Consider the following 18,672-nt stretch of genomic DNA (forward strand, 5'->3'; position numbering starts at 1 on the left):
TTTTTTTTTTTTGTAAAGACAGGGTTTCGCTATGTTGGCTAGGCTGGTCTCGAACTCCTGGGCTTAATCTTAAGATCCACTCACCTAGGCCTGCCAAAGTGTTGGAATTATAGGCGTGAGCCATCGCGCCTAGCCATATTAAATATTGTTTGTGGTCATGGTCAGTGGCAGATTCCGAATTTCAGAGGCAGAATCTGGGGTCGTTAAATATGTTACTCTGGTGTATTTGTCGAAACCAATAAATCAGCATTTCTATTTGGAATTTTTTCTTCCTTTGATCACCTCATTATCTGTAAAACTGGTGCTTTCCGATTTGTGTTCTGATAGCCCCTTGTTGATCTTCATAGGACTTCTGGGAATATGAATACGATGATCTTAGTACTAACAAAGACAGTCTTAGGATTGCTTCATCCAAATAAATTTGTTTGGAAAAAGAAAAAACCAATTCAGTAATTCTGTGTTTCAAATTTTAGAAAAGCTGCTTGGCCACTAACATATTTTTTTGTTGTTGTTTGAGATGGACTCTTGCTCTGTCGCCCAGAGCAATGGTGTGATCTCGACTCACCACAACCTCCGCCTCCCAGGTTCAAACTATTCTCCTGCTGCAGCCTCAAGGTTGCTGGGATTGCAGTCACCTGCCACCATGCCCAGCTAATTTTTGTATTTTTAGTAGAGACATGGTTTCATCAAGTTGGCCAGGCTAGTCTCGAACTCCTAACCTCAGGTGATCCACCTGCCTCGGCCTCCCAAAGTGCTGGGATTACAGGTGTGAGCCACCATGCCCGGCCAACGTGCATAAATATATAGGGTATTTCAGTGGGAGATCACATTTAAAACAGTCAATGTTTGTATTAGTCTGTTTTTCGCACTGCTATAAAGATACTACCTGAGACTTAGTAATTTGTAAACAAAAGAGGTTTAATTGACTCAGTTCTGCATGGCTGGGGAGACCTCAGGAAAATTACAATCATGGTGGCAGGTAAAGGGAAAGCAGTACCTCTTCTTCACAAGGTGATGGCAGAGAGAATGAAGGGGAACCTGCCATTTTTTAAAACCGTCAGATCTCGTGAGAACTCTCACACTATGACAAGAACAGCATCGGGGAAACCACCCCCCATGATCCAGTCACCTGGGAGGTTTCCCACTCAACACATGGGGATTATAATTCAAGATGAGATTTGGGTGGGGACACAGAGCCAGACCATATCAGTGTTCAACAACCAGCTTTTCCCTCATCATTGAAATCGGTTTCTTTTTCATCATAACACCATGTGTAGTGGCTTGAGTTCAGTGATAATTGATATATTTATGAGTGAAAATATAAAACATATTTGAAAACTAAAACCAGACTCAGCAACATGAAATGCTCATGTAAAGAGGATGGTACTAGACTATTTGAAGCAACAGCAGATTTGTCTCTGCCTCATATTCTGTAGCATGTTGATTAATTGATGCCTAAAATTATTTTTTCCTTTAGCAGAGAAGAGTTTGTATTTAAGTGAAATATGTGTGATTCTATTACATTTTTCTTTAATATAAGCACTCTTTAGTTCTAAATTTTACTTCTTTTTAAAAATGATTTTTGATTGATAAATGACCAAAATAAAAGATAAAACCATTTTCTGTTAGAGTTCTCATTACTGATTTCATTTCCAGGGACTGAATGATTGATGATTAAAATAAACTTTTTTTTTTTTTCTGTTGGGGGAAGGTTAGAGATGGAGTCTCCCTTTGTTGCCCAGGCTAGTCTCAAACTCCTGGGCTCCAGGTGATTTTCCCACCTTGGCCTCCCAGAGTGTTGGGATTGTGTGTGCACTTGGACTAAAACTCTTGATGATTACTCTCTGAGTTCTAGGTGCTACGAGAGCCTATTCTTTGGTGTCTGGAAGGATGCTGGGACAAAATGACTCTAAGACCCTATGGGGACCATATACAGATAATCCTGAGTGGAGTCATGGCAGAATCCCTCTGAATAGTATACTGGAGGGTTTACGTCTGAACTGTTGTTACCTCGGCCTTAATTGTAGTCAGCCATTCTAATATTGGAAATGTAGAGTTTTTTCAACAGATTAGTTGAATAAACCAATATTAAACTAGGAACCCGGTTGCAAAGATTTTCTTATATTAATGTACAATTATACAATAGGAGATAGAAAATACAGGCATAGTAACTTCTAAAACAGTGAAGTGAGGAAAGTGAGTATTTTATGGCTTATTCTGTGGTAGCACTGGGTAATAGAAATATATGTGAACCACATGTCATTTTAAATTTCCTAATGCCACATTAAAATAAAAAAACAGGTGAAAATAATTATCTTTGGTTTTACCTAATATATTATTATTTCAGCTTTATCAATTTACAAAATCAGTAAATTGTACTTTTTGATGCTAAATCTTACAGATATGGTGTGTATTTGAGACTTATAACATTTCTCGATTCAGACTAGCCACGTTTCAAACGCTCGGAAGTTACATGTATCTAATGGATATATGTATTGGATGGTACAAAACTAACCCATCAGGGTAAATAAACACTCTCAATTCAAGTATCAAGCAATTTTGAGTATCAGGTTTTACGTATTTATTTTTTACTTTTTTTTTTTTTTAAATTGTGACTGAGTCTCACTCTGTTGCCCAGGCTGGAGTGCAGTGGCACGATCTTGGCTCGCTACTCTGCGTCCCAGGCTGAAGTGATTCTTGTGCCTCAGCTTCCTGAGTATCTGGGTTATAGGCTTGCGCCACCGTGCCCATCCCAGCTAATTTATTTTTTTTTTTTTGAGACAGAGTCTCACTCTTTTACCCAGGCTGGAGTGCAGTGGCATGATCTCAGCTCACTGCAGCCTCCCCGGCTAATTTTTGTATTTTTATTAGAGATGGGATTTCACCATGTTGACCAGACTGGTCTTGAACTCCTGGCCTCAAGTGATCCACCCACCTCAACCTCCCAAAGTACTGGGATTACAGGCGTGAGCCACTGTGCTCGGCTCAGGCTTTAAATTAAAAGTTAAATTGATCATTACAGAAATGCAGTTGAAAACCACAAAAAACCAACACCGCATGTTCTCACTCATAGGTAGGAACTGAACAATGAGATCACTTGGACTCGGGAAGGGGAACATCACACACTGGGGCCTATCATGGGGAGGGGGGATGGGGGAGGGATTGCATTCCTGATGTAAATGACGAGTTGATGGGTGCTGACGAGTTGATGGGTGCAGCACACCAACATGGCACAAGTATACATATGTAACAAACCTGCACGTTATGCACATGTACCCTAGAACTTAAAGTATAATAATAAAAAAATAAAAATAAAAAAAAAGAAAACCACAAGATACCACTTCACACTCACTAGGATGATTTTAATAAAAAAATGAAAATAGTGTTGGCGAGAATGTGGAGCTGGTGATCATACAACATCGTGAATACACTAAATTCCACTGAATTGTACACTTTCAAATGGTTAATTTTATGTAATGTGAATTTCACTTGGATGACTAATATTAATTTAAATGAAATAAAGTTAAAAATTCATTTACTCAGTAACAGTAACAATATTTAAAGTGTTGAGTAGCAGATATTTGGCTAGTGGTTCGTAGGGTTGCAGTGACCTTGGCAGTGGACCATGTAGTTCTGTGGCAACGTTGGTATTCCACAGAAGAGATGGCGACTCTAAAAAGCGTTATTATTTCTTGGTACTCAAAATATGTGTGGTAAAATTTTAAATTTTATATATAGAAATCATTAAATGCTGACTTCTCATGGTCAGAATCCGTAGGTGAAAATTCTTGTTGCAGCCTATTTGAGGACCATGCCTTTCATCAGGTTGTTGTATGAATTAAATACTAATTTCAGAGCAATGAATATGGCTAATTGCCTCTATTCAGGGTTTCCCATAGCCCTGTGCTTTAATTAGGCCTTACTGTACTCCTTTGAAGTTACTGCTTTATATGTATGTTTTGCTGAACATATAGAAGCTCCTTTAGTATAGTAACTATATCGTACTCATCCTTATACTTCTAGCATATTGTGTAATACTGGACGTAGATAAGTATTTGAACTAAAGTCTTGAATCATTTCTACCTCTTTTTTAACTTAGTATGCACCATAGAGTAAGTAAACATTTTTCATAGAGATGCTGAGGGCCTTAAGGAGCCCGCAGAATATATTTTGTATGTCAAAATAAAGAGAGTAATTATTAATGGATACCATTTAAGAAGAATGATTTTTTTTTATCAGCATCAGTAAACATATAGCTGTTTAGTTCTGCTAATATACTTAGTAATATCTATGATTTGCAAGATGCTTCTGGAAATATAAATATTCATAAATATACATCTCTGTGTTCAAAATGGAAAGTGTGAGTTGGGATAAGCATATAGATATGCAGTTAAGTGTGAGGGCAGCCTCAAGGGAGAATTAGCCCTTGTCCGTTTGGGGCAGATTTAGAGAGACTTTATGAGGAAAGTTACAATTTTTACAAATAAAGGGCTGTGTTGTGATTTTAGCAGCTTACAATTGGTAGAGGTACCTCAATTAAAGGAAAGAGCCTGAGGCATCCGATTTTTTTTAATGCTGTTATCTACATGAACTCTTACAAGATAAACCGCCTGGGTATAACATGATGAATATATTTGTTTTTTAACATGACAAATTTATATGCTTAGAGTTTGGTAAGTCAGAAACTAAGTAAATTGGTTAAATGACTAATAGAAAAGTCGTCATCCATCCATCTGTGGACGTTTCTGTTTTGTTTTGTTTTAATTACCCGGATTCATTTGTTAGAAGACCTGCAAATTTTTTTCCCCCAAGATATAATTAGAAATCACACACTTACACCGTGGTTAATTTGTATATATTAATTCTGGTGCTACGTGAACATTTTGCATTCTTTGGCAAAATAGCACATCTGTCAGGTGACTCGGGTAGTTAACCTTTTGATTTCTTAATATTGCAAGTACAGAAGGCTAAAGAGGCAGTATTTGAAGGATATTGTAGAGCGCTGCATATGACCAACACTGAGCATGTCTTTTCTAAGAGAAAGGCTGGATCTAATTGTTTAACAAATTAATTTTATTTATTTTAAAAATACTAAATGTAGTCCGTATGGGTTTTCATCTGAAGCTTAAGAAATTTGTAAGAAAGTAATTTACAAAGACAAGGCAGATGTGGTGGAGCACACCTCCTAGCTCTGTGGGAGGCCGAGGCAAGTGGATGGTTTGAGCCCAGGAGTTCAGGACCAGCTTACCCAACATAGTGAAACCCCCTCTTTACAAAAAATGCAACAACAACAAAATATTAGTTGAGCGTGGTGGCATGTGCCAATATTACCGCAACCTGGAAGGCTGAGGTGGGAGGATTGCTTGAGCCTGGGAGGTCGAGGCTGCAGTGAGCCGAGATCATGCCACTGCACTTCAGCCTGGGTGACAGACTGAGACCCTGTCTCCAAAAAAAAAGAAAAAATACATTAAAAAGTCAATATTGAACTTTTCTGTCGCCTGTTTTAATAGTGTATAACGCTAGGAAGTCGACTGAAGGTTTTGAAGTAACACGTATCATAAGAAAAATACTTCAGAAATCCAGGAATCCAGCTTGGCATGGTGGCTCACACCTGTAATCCCAGCACTTTGGGAGGCCGAGGCAGACAGATCACATGAGACTGGGAGTTTGAGACCAGCCTGGCCAATGTGGCGAAACCATATCTCTACTGAAAATACAAAAATTAGTCAGGCATGGTAGCACACACCTGTAATCCTAGCTACACAGGAGGCTGAGGCACAAGAATCACTTGAACCCAGGAGGCAGAGGTTGCAGTGAGCGGAGATCGCACCACTGCACCCCAGCCTGGGCAACAGCAAGACTGCATCTCAAAAAAATAAAAATAAAATTCAGGAATCCAGTCATTGTCAGGATATCTAATACTTTGTTGCAAAAACAGCTTAGTGCTCCTGCTATAAAAATGATTAATTCAAAACCAGATTTTTCTGGGAAGAAGATCCCACTATTTTTGTATTGCATATAGTGGAAATAGCAGTAAACTGGGAGGTCGTGAAACTTGTTGCATTTTCAAGCTTTGTCTAATGTATGTCATCTTACTTGGCAACTTCATAAAGTGAAAAGACTACTAGTCCCTTATGCTTCCTTTCTGGAATTAGTTCTATTGTACTACTTATTTACTTCTGAAAATACTAGATACTCATTTAGATTTTTCTCATGCCCTACACAGTATGCCTGACATTATTTCTGTTTTATATTCTTTTAGTGTGTTGTTGGTGGCTGCAATGCCAGCTTTGCTTCTCAGGGAGGGCTAGCTCGTCATGTACCCACACACTTCAGTCAGCAGAACTCCTCAAAAGTTTCGAGCCAGCCAAAGGCCAAAGAAGAATCTCCTTCTAAAGCTGGAATGAACAAAAGGAGGAAATTAAAGAACAAAAGACGACGCTCATTACGTAAGTGTTACATTAAGAAAATCTGATGTATTTGATGGTTTTAAAAGATATCTTGGGCTTTTGTGCAAATCCACTTGGAACTTCAACTCCTCTTCTATTAAAAAGTAATAAACTCCTCTTCTATTAAAAGTAATAAACAGGATGCCCATCTGTCAGTGTGAGGGAGAATTCAGTGGCACATGTTTATAGTAGCTAACGGAGTATATGTGGCCTTCAAATATAAACTGTATAGAATTAGATTTGGGGGCTTCTCTGATTCTCTTCTAAAATAACATTTAAAATATGGTAACATTGGTATTTCTAGAAATATTTTAGAAAATTTGAACATGTTAAAAGTAAATATCAAGTAAAAGTTAAGTAACCTATCTACTCCAAAGTAGTGTGCGTACCTGAGCTATGAGGTAGAGGCTGCAGTGAGCCGTGATCACGCCACCACACTTGAACCTGGGAGACAGAGTGAGACCCTGTCTCAAAAAACCAACAACACAAAAACCACAACAAAGCAATGTGTGTGGATAACAAAGCAGTATTTTTTTTTTTTTTTTTCCTGAGATGGAGTCTCATTCTGTCATCAGGCTAGAGTGCAGTGGTGTGAGACAGGGTTTCACTATGTTGGACAGCCTGGTCTCAAACTCCTGATCTCAGGTGATTACCTGTCTTGGCCTCCCAAAATGCTGGGATTACAGGCGTGAGCCACCGCACCCAGCCCATAGCAAAACAATTTGAATGTAATGTGTGTCATAGTACCTAGTCTGTTGTAACATATATGTACAATGTTTATGTGCTTATTTGCCAAAATGTGTCCTTGATGTTTAGGATAGAAAATAATTAGATGTTAAGGCTTGTAAATGCTGGGAGCAGGAACAGACTTTGAAACCTCGGAGTGTAGCTGGTCACTGCTTCTTTGCGTCAGCTGGTTAGTTTGTGGCCTTTTTTTGGATGGAGTCTCGCACTGTCGCCCATGCTGGAGTGCAGTGGTGTGATCTCGGCTCTCTGCAACCTCTGCCTCCCGGGTTCAAGGAATTCTCTGTCTCAGCCTTCAGAGCAGCTGGGATTACAGGCACCCGCCACCACGCCCGGCTAATTATTGTATTTTTAGTAGAGGCGGGGTTTCACCATGTTGGCCAGGCTGGTCTTGAACCCCTGACCTTGTGATCCACCCGCTTTGGCCTCCCAAAGTGCTGGGATTACAGGTGTGAGCCACTGTGCTCGACCAGCTGGTTAATTTTAACTATATATCCTCAATGAAGAACTACCAATGGGTGAATGAGTGAATGAAGCTGTCATTGAAAGGAAGTCCACTCCAAGGATGAATTAGAAAGAAAAAAATAGATTGTACTTTACCCTTTCTCTGGGGGTTGATTAGTATAGACAAGACTCCAGACACTAATTCCTGACTGTGAAATTAGTCTGTAAAATACTGAAAATCTTTTTGTTACTATAGAATTATAGTGGACAAATGAACAGACCAGAAAACTGTTTTTTTTTTTTTTTCCTACCTCATTAACTGAGAAAAGCAAACTTTCCTAAAACTCTTAGTTTCATTCTTGCTTTTTTTTTTTTTTTTTTGGATGCAGGATCTTACTCTTGCCCAGGCTGGAGTGCAGTAGTAAGATCATGGCTTACTGCAGCTTCAGACTCCTGGGCTCAAGCAGTTCTCCCACCTCAGCCTTCAAGTACCTGGGACTACAGGCCTGAGACACCATACCTGGCTAGTTTTTATATTTTGAAGGGATAGGGATCTCTCTGTGTTCTCCAGGCTGGTCTTGAACTCCTGGGCTCAAGTGATCTTCCCACTTCAACCTCCCAAAGTGCTAGGATTACAGGCATGAGCCACCACACCTGGCCTTAAGTTTCTTTTTTGTTTAAGTAATCATGTTTATTTTTAATCAATGTTGGCTATTTATGATACCATTTTCATTTTGACCTCCTTTATAAAAACAGAAATTTAACATTGTAATTTTACTTATGTTAATATCGAGTATCTTGCAGTTGCACACAGAAAATTGCTAAATATATATTATGGTACTCAAAAACCAGATAACTTCTCCACCAGTTTCACCTAACCTCATTATTATTTTAGTCTCAGTGTACACACAGTAATCATTTAAATTTTCTGACTTTTCACATTATATACTTGGCAATATCTATGCAATTTGCTACGCTTTGTCTTGTAAAGAGAAGACAGATTCAGTTAAATACCCAGTTCTTGCTTAGAAACAAAGTACTAGTGCCGGCTTAAGTATATGTTTCTTTTGACGGTGGTGTTTTTCCTCATACTAACTTAGCTTGTAAGGCAGGCTGCATAGGGAGAGTTGGCAGAGAGAGGTGGTGGATGAAAATACCTTTTTGTCGTCTGTTTTATTGAGGACAATGGGGTTAGTCCTGAATATATTACTTTATGAACTTTAAAAAGGATCCAAGGCCTTTTCACTGTGGGGAGTCATTGTTAAGACAGTGCTGTGATTTGAATTAGCATGGTTGTAGCTGCTGCAGTTCACTCTTTCTTTAAAAGTATACGTATCTGTAGCAGTTAACTTTACCTAGTATCTTCCTCATGTAATTCAAGAAGATAGTTTTTATGTAACTGTGAAAAATATACCTTATAAATAGCAGCACTCTAGCAAATGTAATTTTCTGTTTGATAAAAATTTTTTTTTAACCTTTTTTTTTTTTTCTTTAGACAGAGTCTCACTCTGTCACCCACGCTGGAATGCAGTGGTGTAGTCAAGACTCACTGCAGCCTCGACCTCCTGGGCTCAGGTGATCCTCCCACCTCAGCCTCCCAGGTAGCTTGGGCTACAGGCACACACCACCACACCCAACTAATTTTTGTATTTCATTTTTGGTAGAAATGGGGTTTTGTCTTGTTGACCAGAGCTCTTGAGCTCACATGGTCCACCCGTCTCAGCCTTCCAAAGTGCTGGGATTACAGGTGTGAGTCACTGCACCCGGCCTGATAAAATTAAAAAAAAAAAAAAATATATATATATATTTATTTAATTTTTATGTATTTTTTCATTATTTTAAAACATCTTTAAAAAGCATTTTTAATGCTTTTCAAAATATACTTTAAAATGGAAAGAATAGTATAATAAATACTTGTATTTCTCTTCACTTAGAGATTTACCAATATGGTACATTTGTTTTATCTTCCTACCTATATACTTTTTTGGTCATGGACCGAAAATTCTTAAGATGCATCTCCTAAGCATAAAGATATTTTTCTACATAACCACGTCATCATCATTGCACCTAAGGAGGAGATAAATCATACAATATATGGAATTTTGAACCACGGGAAAATAGAGTTTCTATTTTTGTCATTTCCAAAGTTTTTCTCTGAGGCAGAGTCTCACACTTACTGCCCAGGCTGGAGTGCAGCGGTGTGATCTTGACTCACAGCAACCTGTAATGTTAGGTTGTCAGTTTGTGATCTTTCAACCTTTTTGTTTAGTTTTTGTTGTTGTTTTTTTGAGACAGGGTCTCACTTTATTGCCCAGGCTGGAGTGCAGTGGTATGATCTTGGTTCACTGCAACCAGTGCCTCCCAGGTGCAATCAGTTCTCGTGTGTCAGCCTCCTCAGTAGCTGGGACTACAGGCACACACTACCATGCCCAGCTAATTTTTGTATTTTTAGTAGAGATGGGGTTTTACCATGTTGGCCACCAAGTCTCAAACTCCTGGCATCAAGTGATCTGCCTGCCTCGGCCTCCCAAAATGCTGAGATTACAGGCATGAGCCACTGTGTACAGCATCAAAGGTTTTAAATTATATATCTTATTAGTTAAAAAAATACTGAGCACACAGTCTTAACATATGTAATTTATACATTGTATACGGGTAATACTACTAATGTGCATTATGCAAAATTGCCAAGAAGGAATATTGAAAAAGAATGAGATGAAGAAATTAACAAAGGTGTTATATTCTTTAGTTACTCTGATGGATCATGACACACACCTACTTTGGAGACTACTGTTCTAGTTTGGCATTCTTGATATATACAGTGCAGATAGTGTGGTTAAGGTCTGAATGCACAGGCTGAAGATTGAGGGCTCCTTTCATTATTGTGAGTTTAAGTGATGGCTTCAGTGTTTAAATTTGAGTGAGGAGTGGTCAATTTGAGTGATTTAGAGTGATGAGTTATTATTTTCCCCAAGTGTTTATTCTTCTTGGGAAAAAGCATGTATTTGGAGAGCTTGGAGAAAGTACACATTTTTTTTTTTCGAGTAGCCACTGATCTAACAGGAAAGTGATGTATTTCTCAGAACTCTCTCCTGCCCAGCCCTGCATATGTCAAGTACTTTTTTCTTTCTGATTTCCCATTGTCACTGCATTCTTAGTCTTTTGGGTTCTGCTCGTTTTTTTCTTTCTTTCTTTTTTTCTTTTTGAGACGGAGTCTCACACTTCTGCGCAGGCTGGAGTGCAGTGGCGCGATCTCAGCTCACTGCGAGCTCTGCCTCCTGGGTTCATGCCATTTTCCTGCCTCAGCCTCCCGAGTAGCTGGGACTACAGGAGCCCGCCACCACGCCCGGCTAATTTTTTGTATTTTTAGTAGAGATGGGGTTTCACCGTGTTAGCCAGGATGGTCTCCATCTCCTGACCTTGTGATCCGCCCGCATCAGCCTCCCAAAGTACTGGGTTTACAGGCGTGAGCCACCACACCCGCTGGGTTCTGCTCATTTATTACTAGTTGGTGTTTTGTTTTCTCTTGAGGAAATATCCAGAGAAAAGAGCTGTTTGTTTAGGTATGTTCTATTTAATGTGCCAACTGGTGAAAATATTCCCCCATAAAAGCTGTGGTGAATTTGTGTAGATGTTTTGAGAACTCTTTGAATAGCCATAGTGTGGGAAATCAGCATATATGTAATTCACAATATGCTGTACCAGGGAATCAAGCCAACCCTTTTATTAGTAAAATTGAATTTTCAATTACAGATCTTGAAAAATTACATGTATTAGTAGGCTCCACAAATGTAAAATAATCAACGTATTTATTTTGAGCAACTTTCTTATTAGGAATAAGAATAGAACAATGTATAATAATAATTAGTGGGATGAAAGTTGAAATTTGAAAAATGTTCTTACCAAATTAAATCTTCAGTGTATAATTTTTTTGATTACACTAAAATATTGCCTACTGTATATTTGTGAAACAATTTATTCTTTAAAAAAAATTCCATGGTGGAACATGCCTGTAGTCCTAGCTACTCAAGAGGCTAAGACAGGAGGATCACTTGAGCCCAGAAGTTAGAGACTGCAGTGAGCCATGATCACACCACTGGTCTCTAGCACCTTGGGCAGCAGAATGAGACTGTGTCTAAAAGAAAAAGAAAAACAGCAGTGATATAAACTTATTAATATAAATGGCCTTATGATTTATAAGGCATTTTTATATGCATTTGTTTTATTTAATTACAATTGAAAATTGTTAACGATAATTTACATTTTACAAATAATGCACAGTGTAATGCAGGTTAAGTAGTTTGCCTGCAGTCACACAGCTGATAACTGGTGGAGTTGATTGGCAGCTTTGGTGGACTGATTGGTGTCTGAAAATTTTGTTTGTAATTTTACTAGATCATTGTTCGAATAGTTGTTCATAATCAAGATAATACTTGTCAAAAACCTCAAAATAGGCTGAGTACAGTGGCTCATGCCTGTATACCCAGCACTTTTGGAGGCCAAGGTAGGCAGATGACATGAGGCCAGGAGTTCAAGACCAGCCCAGCCAACATGGTGAAAACCCAGCTCTACTAAAAATACAAAAATCAGCCGGGCTTGGTGGTGTGCGCCTGTAGTCCCAGCTACTCAGGAGGTTGAGGCATGAGAATTGCTTGAACCTGGGAGGCAGAGGTTGTAGTGAGCTGAGATGGCGCCACTGCACTTCAGTCTGGGTGAAGGAGTGAGACTCTGTCTTTAAAAAAAAAAAAAAACCTCAAAATAATATTATTGTCTTGTCAGATTTGTACAACTTGAAATTACATGGTAATACAGAATGTTCATGAAATTTATTTTGTATGTTTGGCAGTGGTGAGTTTGAGATCCTGATACATAGATGATGTTCCTTAGATTGCTGAAAATACAGACCTTATGCTGAGGAGAGATGTTGGGGAGATGTTTATCTTTATCTACTAAAGATAAAGTTTTATGAAAAATGAAGTAGCTGAGATGTGGAATCATGAGGTTTAAGGTTAGAACTTAACTCACCAAGGGTCAGAATTAACCCACATTCACTCATTAGTTGAAATAATGCTTTTGCGTATTAGTCTTCTTATCTAGAGTCCATGTTTTGTCAGCAAATAATATCTTGCATTTAAATACTATTGATAGGTACATATTTGTTAATTGTGTCAGTCTTTATTATTACTGTTATGTTTTTCTAAATATTCTTTACTTTTTTTTATGTTGACTTTTAGCACGGCCACATGATTTCTTCGATGCACAAACACTGGATGCGATAAGACATCGAGCCATATGCTTTAACCTCTCAGCTCATATAGAAAGTTTAGGGAAGGGACACAGTGTTGTTTTTCATAGTACTGTAAGTATTCTTCTATTTTCTCAAATTAAATATAAAGCTTTGCAAATTATATTTCCACAGTCATTTCTAAATCTCTCAAAATCTAAGAAAATACAATTTAACAAAAATCACAAAACCTTTTGTTTTATCAGTATTTAAAGTATTGTATTATTGGTTATAAAGCACACATTTCCTATAATTTTACATATTTGTGATTAAACCGAATATGTTAGCCTTTAGTTTGAGCTACTTAGGAATAATGGGGTGACACATCATATAGTGCCACTAGGCATTACTGGACTCTGACATTAGGTAAACCAGGTGTCTTTTCTCACCTGGTTTCCTCATTTGCAAAATTAGAACATGAGACTCCTTTTACCTCTAAAAAGTTTCATTCACATTTCTGTGTACTGCATGGAGCCACCCCTTACCCCATGCACCCATCCAAAGTTTATGTTAAAGAGAAAATAAGATTATATTTGCTATCAGAGCTTCATGAGGGAAGGGATTTTAGTCTCTTTTGTTCCACTGATCTAGCCCAAGTGCCTAGAAGTTTGCCTGGCACATGATAGGCACTCAATATAGTTATTGAATGACTTATGTTGTCAACATAGAAGAAGAAAAGTACCAAATTTGAAGAAGAATAAATGCAGTTTATTTTTTGTTTTATTAGAAGTTGTAATAGAGAGTTGTTCTTTCTTCCATGCCTCTTTTCATTTTGTTTTTCAGTCATTTTTAAATTGGTGTAGTTTGGTGTAATTAAGTTAATAAATGTACATTGTAGATCATACTTTTGGTGATTTCAATCTCTGAAAAGTATGTGTTTAATTTTGGCTGACAAAATACAGGCTGGGCTTGGTGACTCACACCTGTAATCCCAGCATTTTGGGAGGCCTAGGCAGGCGGATCACCTGAGGCCAGGAGTTCGAGACCAGCCTGGCCAACATCGCAAAACCCTGTCTTTACTAAAAATACAAAAAATTACCCAGGTGTGGGTGGGCACCTGTAATCCCAGTTACTCGGAAGGCTGAGGCAGGAGAATTGCTTGAGCCCAGGAGGCGGAGGCCGCGGTGAGCCGAAATCACGCCACTGCACTCACAATCGGCCTGGGCAGCAAGAGCGAAACTCCGTCTCAAAACAAACAAACAAATACAACCAGGCTTGGTGGCTCACACCTATAATCCGAGTACTTTGGGAGGCTAAGGCAGGCAGTTTGCTTGAACCTAGGAATTCAGTACCAGCCTGGGTATTGGCAATTCCCTGTCTCTACAAAAATATGCAGAAAATTAGCCAGGCATAGTGGTGTGCACCTGTAGTCCCAGCTACCCGGGAGACTGAGGTGGGAGGATTGGCTGAGCCCGGGAGGTCAAGGGTGCAGTGAGCTGTGATCGCGGCACTGTACTGCAGCCTGGGCTACAAAGTGAGACCCTGTCTGAAAAAAAAAAATTATAAATACACTAAATTTGGGTTACTTTTATTTTTTATATTTCAATTGAAAAATGCATGAGAATTGAAATACAAAAGGTCCTTGTTGATATCAGTATGTTGTTTGGTTTGAATCTCTGTTTCCTTCATCTCCTATAATAAAGAGTTTTCTTTTTTTTTCATTTGTGTGTTGACAATTTTTTTTTTTTTTTTGCATTTTTATGTTTTCTTCTACATGCAGTCATCCCTCCGTATCCATAAGTTCTGCGACCATGGTTCCAACCAACCACGGATTGATAATATTTGCGGGGACAAGAACCACAATAAAAATCATACAAATTAAGAAGTACAATGTAACAACTATTTATATAGTATTGACTTAATTATATGGGACATTTTGCATAGATCATATGCAACACCATGTTATTTTTTATAAAAACCTTTTAGAGCATCCTTGGATTTCACTATTCAAGGCAGTTGGAGATGTCCTTGCTAACTTCCCAATTATATATAGCTTTCCTGTTATTTCTACCTACTTGTTTTTCTTTTGAGACAGAGTCTTGCTCTGTTGCCCAGGTTGGAGTACAGTGGCATGATCTAGGCTCACTGCAACCTCCACCCCCTAGGTTCAAGCGATCCCCCTCCGTCAGCCTCCCGAGTAGCCAGATTACAGGTGTATGCCACCACGCCCAGCTTCTTTTTGTATTTTTATTAGAGATGGGGTTTTGCCATGTTGGCCAGGCTGGTATTGAACTCCTGACCTCAAATGATCTGCCTGCCTTGGCCTCCCAAAGTGCTGGGATTACAGGCATGAGCCACCATGCTCGACCCATCTTGAGTTAATTTTTTATATGGTGAGAGCTCAGGTAGAGGTCCAGTTTCAATCTCTGGCATATGGTTAGCCAATTTCTCCAGTGCCATTTATTAGGGAGTCCTTTCCTCACTGTTTATTTGTGTCAACTTTTTTGAAGATCAGTTGGTTGTAGGTGTGCAGTTTTATTTCAGGGGCTTCTATCCTATTCCATTGGTCTGTTTGTCTATTCTTTTTTTTTTTTTTTTTTTTTGAGACAGAGTCTCGCTGTGTCGCCCAGGCTGGAGTGTAGTGGCACAATCTCGGCTCACTGCAACCTCTGCCTCCTGAATTCAAGCGATTCTTGTGCCTCAGCCTCCTGAGTAGCTGGAATTACAGGCGTGTACCACCACGCTTGGCTACTTTTGTATTTTTAGTAGAGACAGGGTTTCTCCATGTTGGTCAGGGTGGTCTCGAACTCCCAACCTCAGGTGATCTGCCCACTTCGGCCTCCCAAAGTGCTGGGATTAACAGGCACGAGCCACCACGCCTGGCTGTTTGTCTGTTTTTGTACCAGTATTACACTGTTTTGGTTACTGTAGCCTTATAGTGTAGTTTGAAGGCTGATAAAGTGGTGTCTCTGGCTTTGTTCTTTTTGCTTAGAATTGCCTTGGCTCTTTGGGCTCCTTTTCATTCCATGTGAATTTTAGGATACTTTTTTCTAATTCCATTAAAAAATATTGGTAGCTTGATAGGAATAGCATTGAATCTGTAAATTCCTTTGTGCGTTGTCACCATTTTAATGATACTGATTCTTCCAGTCTGTGAGCATGGAATGTTTTTCTATTTTGTGTCATCTATGATTTCTTTTAGCAGCCTTTTGTAGTTCTTCTTGTAGAGATTGTTTACCTCCTTGGTTAGATGTATTCCTTGGGGGGTGTGTGTGTGTTATGGTAAATGGGATTGCATTCTCGATTTGGTTGTCAGCTTGAGTGTTATTGGTGTATAGAAATGCTACTGATTTTTGTACGGTGATTTTTTTTTTTTGTATCCTGAGACTTTGCCAAAGTTATCAGGTTTATGAGCTTTTTGGAGAAATCTTCAGGTTTTTCTAGGTGTAGAATTATATTGTCAGTGAAGAAAGTAAATTTGATTTTCTCTTTTCCTATTTGGATGCCTTTTATTGATCTTACTTGATTGATTGCTCTGGCTAGGACTTCCAGTACTATATTGAATAGGAATGGTGAGAGGGGACATCCTTGGGTTTTTTTTTTTTTTTAAAACATTTATTTTTATAGAGACAGGATCTTGCTGTGTTGCCCAGGCTGGTCTTGAACTCTTTGCTTCAAGCGGTCCTCCTGTCCTAGCCTCCCGAAATGTCAAGATTACAGGTGTGAGCCACCATGCCCTGCTAATAAATATCCTTTGTCTTTCTTCCCCTTTCCAAGACAGGGTCTTACTCTGTCACCCAGGCTGGAGTGCAGTGGCACAAATATGGCTCACTGTAGCCTCAATCTCCTGTGTTCAAGAGAGCCTCTCACCTCAGTCTTCTGAGTAGCTGGGACCACAGGCATGAGCTACCACACCTGGCTAATTTTTTTTATTTTTGGTAGAGGCAGGGTCTCACCACGTTGCCCAGGCTAACCTTGTCTTGTTTATGGACTAAATTTAAATGGAGGCATGCTTGACATAATGTAGGTTATTAAATGTATCTTGTAAATTAATTTATGTTTTTAGTTACCACATAACCAGTGTTGTCCCCTAACTTGAATTTTTCAGATAATGAAACTAGGGACTAAAAAGGTTGTATTACCTTTCCTAGTGTGATCTAGTATAGTTGCGTATTGTTGTTTGTTTGAGACGGAGTCTCGCTCTGTCGCCCAAGCTGGAGTGCAGTGGTGCGATCTCGGCTCACTGCAAGCTCCGCCTCCCGGGTTCATGCCATTCTCCTGCCTCAGTCTCCCAAGTAGCTGGGAATACAGGTGCCCATCACCATGCCCAGCTAAATTTTTTTGTATTTTTTTTTTTTAGTAGAGACAGGATTTCACCGTGTTAGCCAGGATGGTCTCGATCTCCTGACCTCGTGATCCGCCCGCCCCGGTCTCCCAAAGTGCTGGGATTACAAGCGTGAGCCACTGTGCCCGACCAGTTGTATATTGTTAATACATAGGGTTTATGGACCTTTACCCCCACGCCATTCTTGGATTCTAGGATGAGAACTCTTGTGGTATTTAGATTGATATGTGTGATACTACAGGGAAGATAGGTCCTGCTTGATGCTTGCATGGGAGCCTTGTTAGGAGCTCACCCTTTTGTTCCTCCTGTGTTGTCAATTTATTGACAGCAAATATACCAATTAAATGGACACTATTAAATAACTTTAAAAAAAAGGCAAGATAGAAAATGGAGCAATAGGTATCAGTACAACAAGTTTTAGAATATTTAAGAGTAGAATTGTATATTTTGGAAATTAGATAAGGATATAAAGGAGAGAGTGATGCAACAAAATTTGGAGTGAAAGGCAAGAAAGTGGAAAATTAAATGCAAAGGAAAGGAAACTTAAGAGATTGGGAGACACGAGAGACATGAATTTGAGGAAAGGTATCGTTATTCTCTTTTAGAGAACATAGGAAATACATTTATCTAAACAAGGATGAAAGAGTTGAGGGGGGGAAATACAGGATTTGGAGACCAGAAACAGTTATTATGGCTGCTCTGGGGATTTTGTGGGGATTCAGCAAGGTTAGGGCCTTGCTCAGCGAGGCTGGTTGAAATCCTCCTTTGAAATTCGGGAACATAGTTTTATGATATGGTAGGTCTGTAATTCGATTTTTTTTTTTTTTAAGAGGTCAGTAAGATGTCACCATGTCCAGAGTGTGGCATTAGAGCTAGTTCATTCACTTATTAAGTGTTTTAAATATTAAGGTGCTCATTAAAAATTGAGCACCTACTGTGAGCCAGGTACTAATGACATAGCAGTGAACAAAACAGATTAAAATCAAACAGCCAAACAAAAATATACCATGCAGTTACTGTAATGGAAGAGACATGATAAAACAAGATAAATTAGTAAAACTGTAAAAACTTGTAATGAGAGCATGAACCATTCAATTATTAGTGGGGGATAAGTACTTTAGCCAGAGGAAAGATGAGGCATAAGCTCCTGAAGTGGGACTATGTCAGGTATATTAGAACAACAGTGAGTAGGCAGAGTAGGCAGTGTAGCTGGAGGGAACAAGGGAAGAGCAGAGAGTAGGAGTTAAGTTTGAGAGGTATTAGGGAGAACCTTGGTGGACTAAGACCTTAGCTTTTATTTTGTGTGAGATGGGAAGCCATTGAAGGGGTTTGAATAGGCGTGGTCTGATTTTGTTTGTTTGTTTTATTTTTTTGAGTCAGAGTTTTGCTCTGTCTCCCAGAGTGGAATGTGGTGGTATGATCATGGCTCACTGTTGCCTCAAACTCCTGGGCTCAAGCAGTCCTCC

General features: G+C 39.1%; 1 protein-coding gene across 2 annotated transcripts in view; it reads left to right on the top strand.

Moving 5' to 3' along the window:
* The window catches only part of AEBP2 (AE binding protein 2), an 87,059-nt gene that overhangs the window by 51,296 nt on the left and 17,091 nt on the right, over nucleotides 1-18,672 (top strand). For both annotated transcript variants that reach the window (XM_011975461.1, XM_011975462.1), the window contains exons 4-5: nucleotides 6,263-6,449; nucleotides 12,872-12,996. In XM_011975461.1, the coding sequence (XP_011830851.1) occupies nucleotides 6,263-6,449; nucleotides 12,872-12,996 (312 nt within the window). The remainder of the gene's footprint in view (nucleotides 1-6,262; nucleotides 6,450-12,871; nucleotides 12,997-18,672) is intronic.

This window comes from Mandrillus leucophaeus, unplaced genomic scaffold (genome assembly GCF_000951045.1).
Source record: "Mandrillus leucophaeus isolate KB7577 unplaced genomic scaffold, Mleu.le_1.0 Scaffold156, whole genome shotgun sequence".
NCBI classification, from domain to species: Eukaryota; Metazoa; Chordata; class Mammalia; order Primates; family Cercopithecidae; genus Mandrillus; species Mandrillus leucophaeus.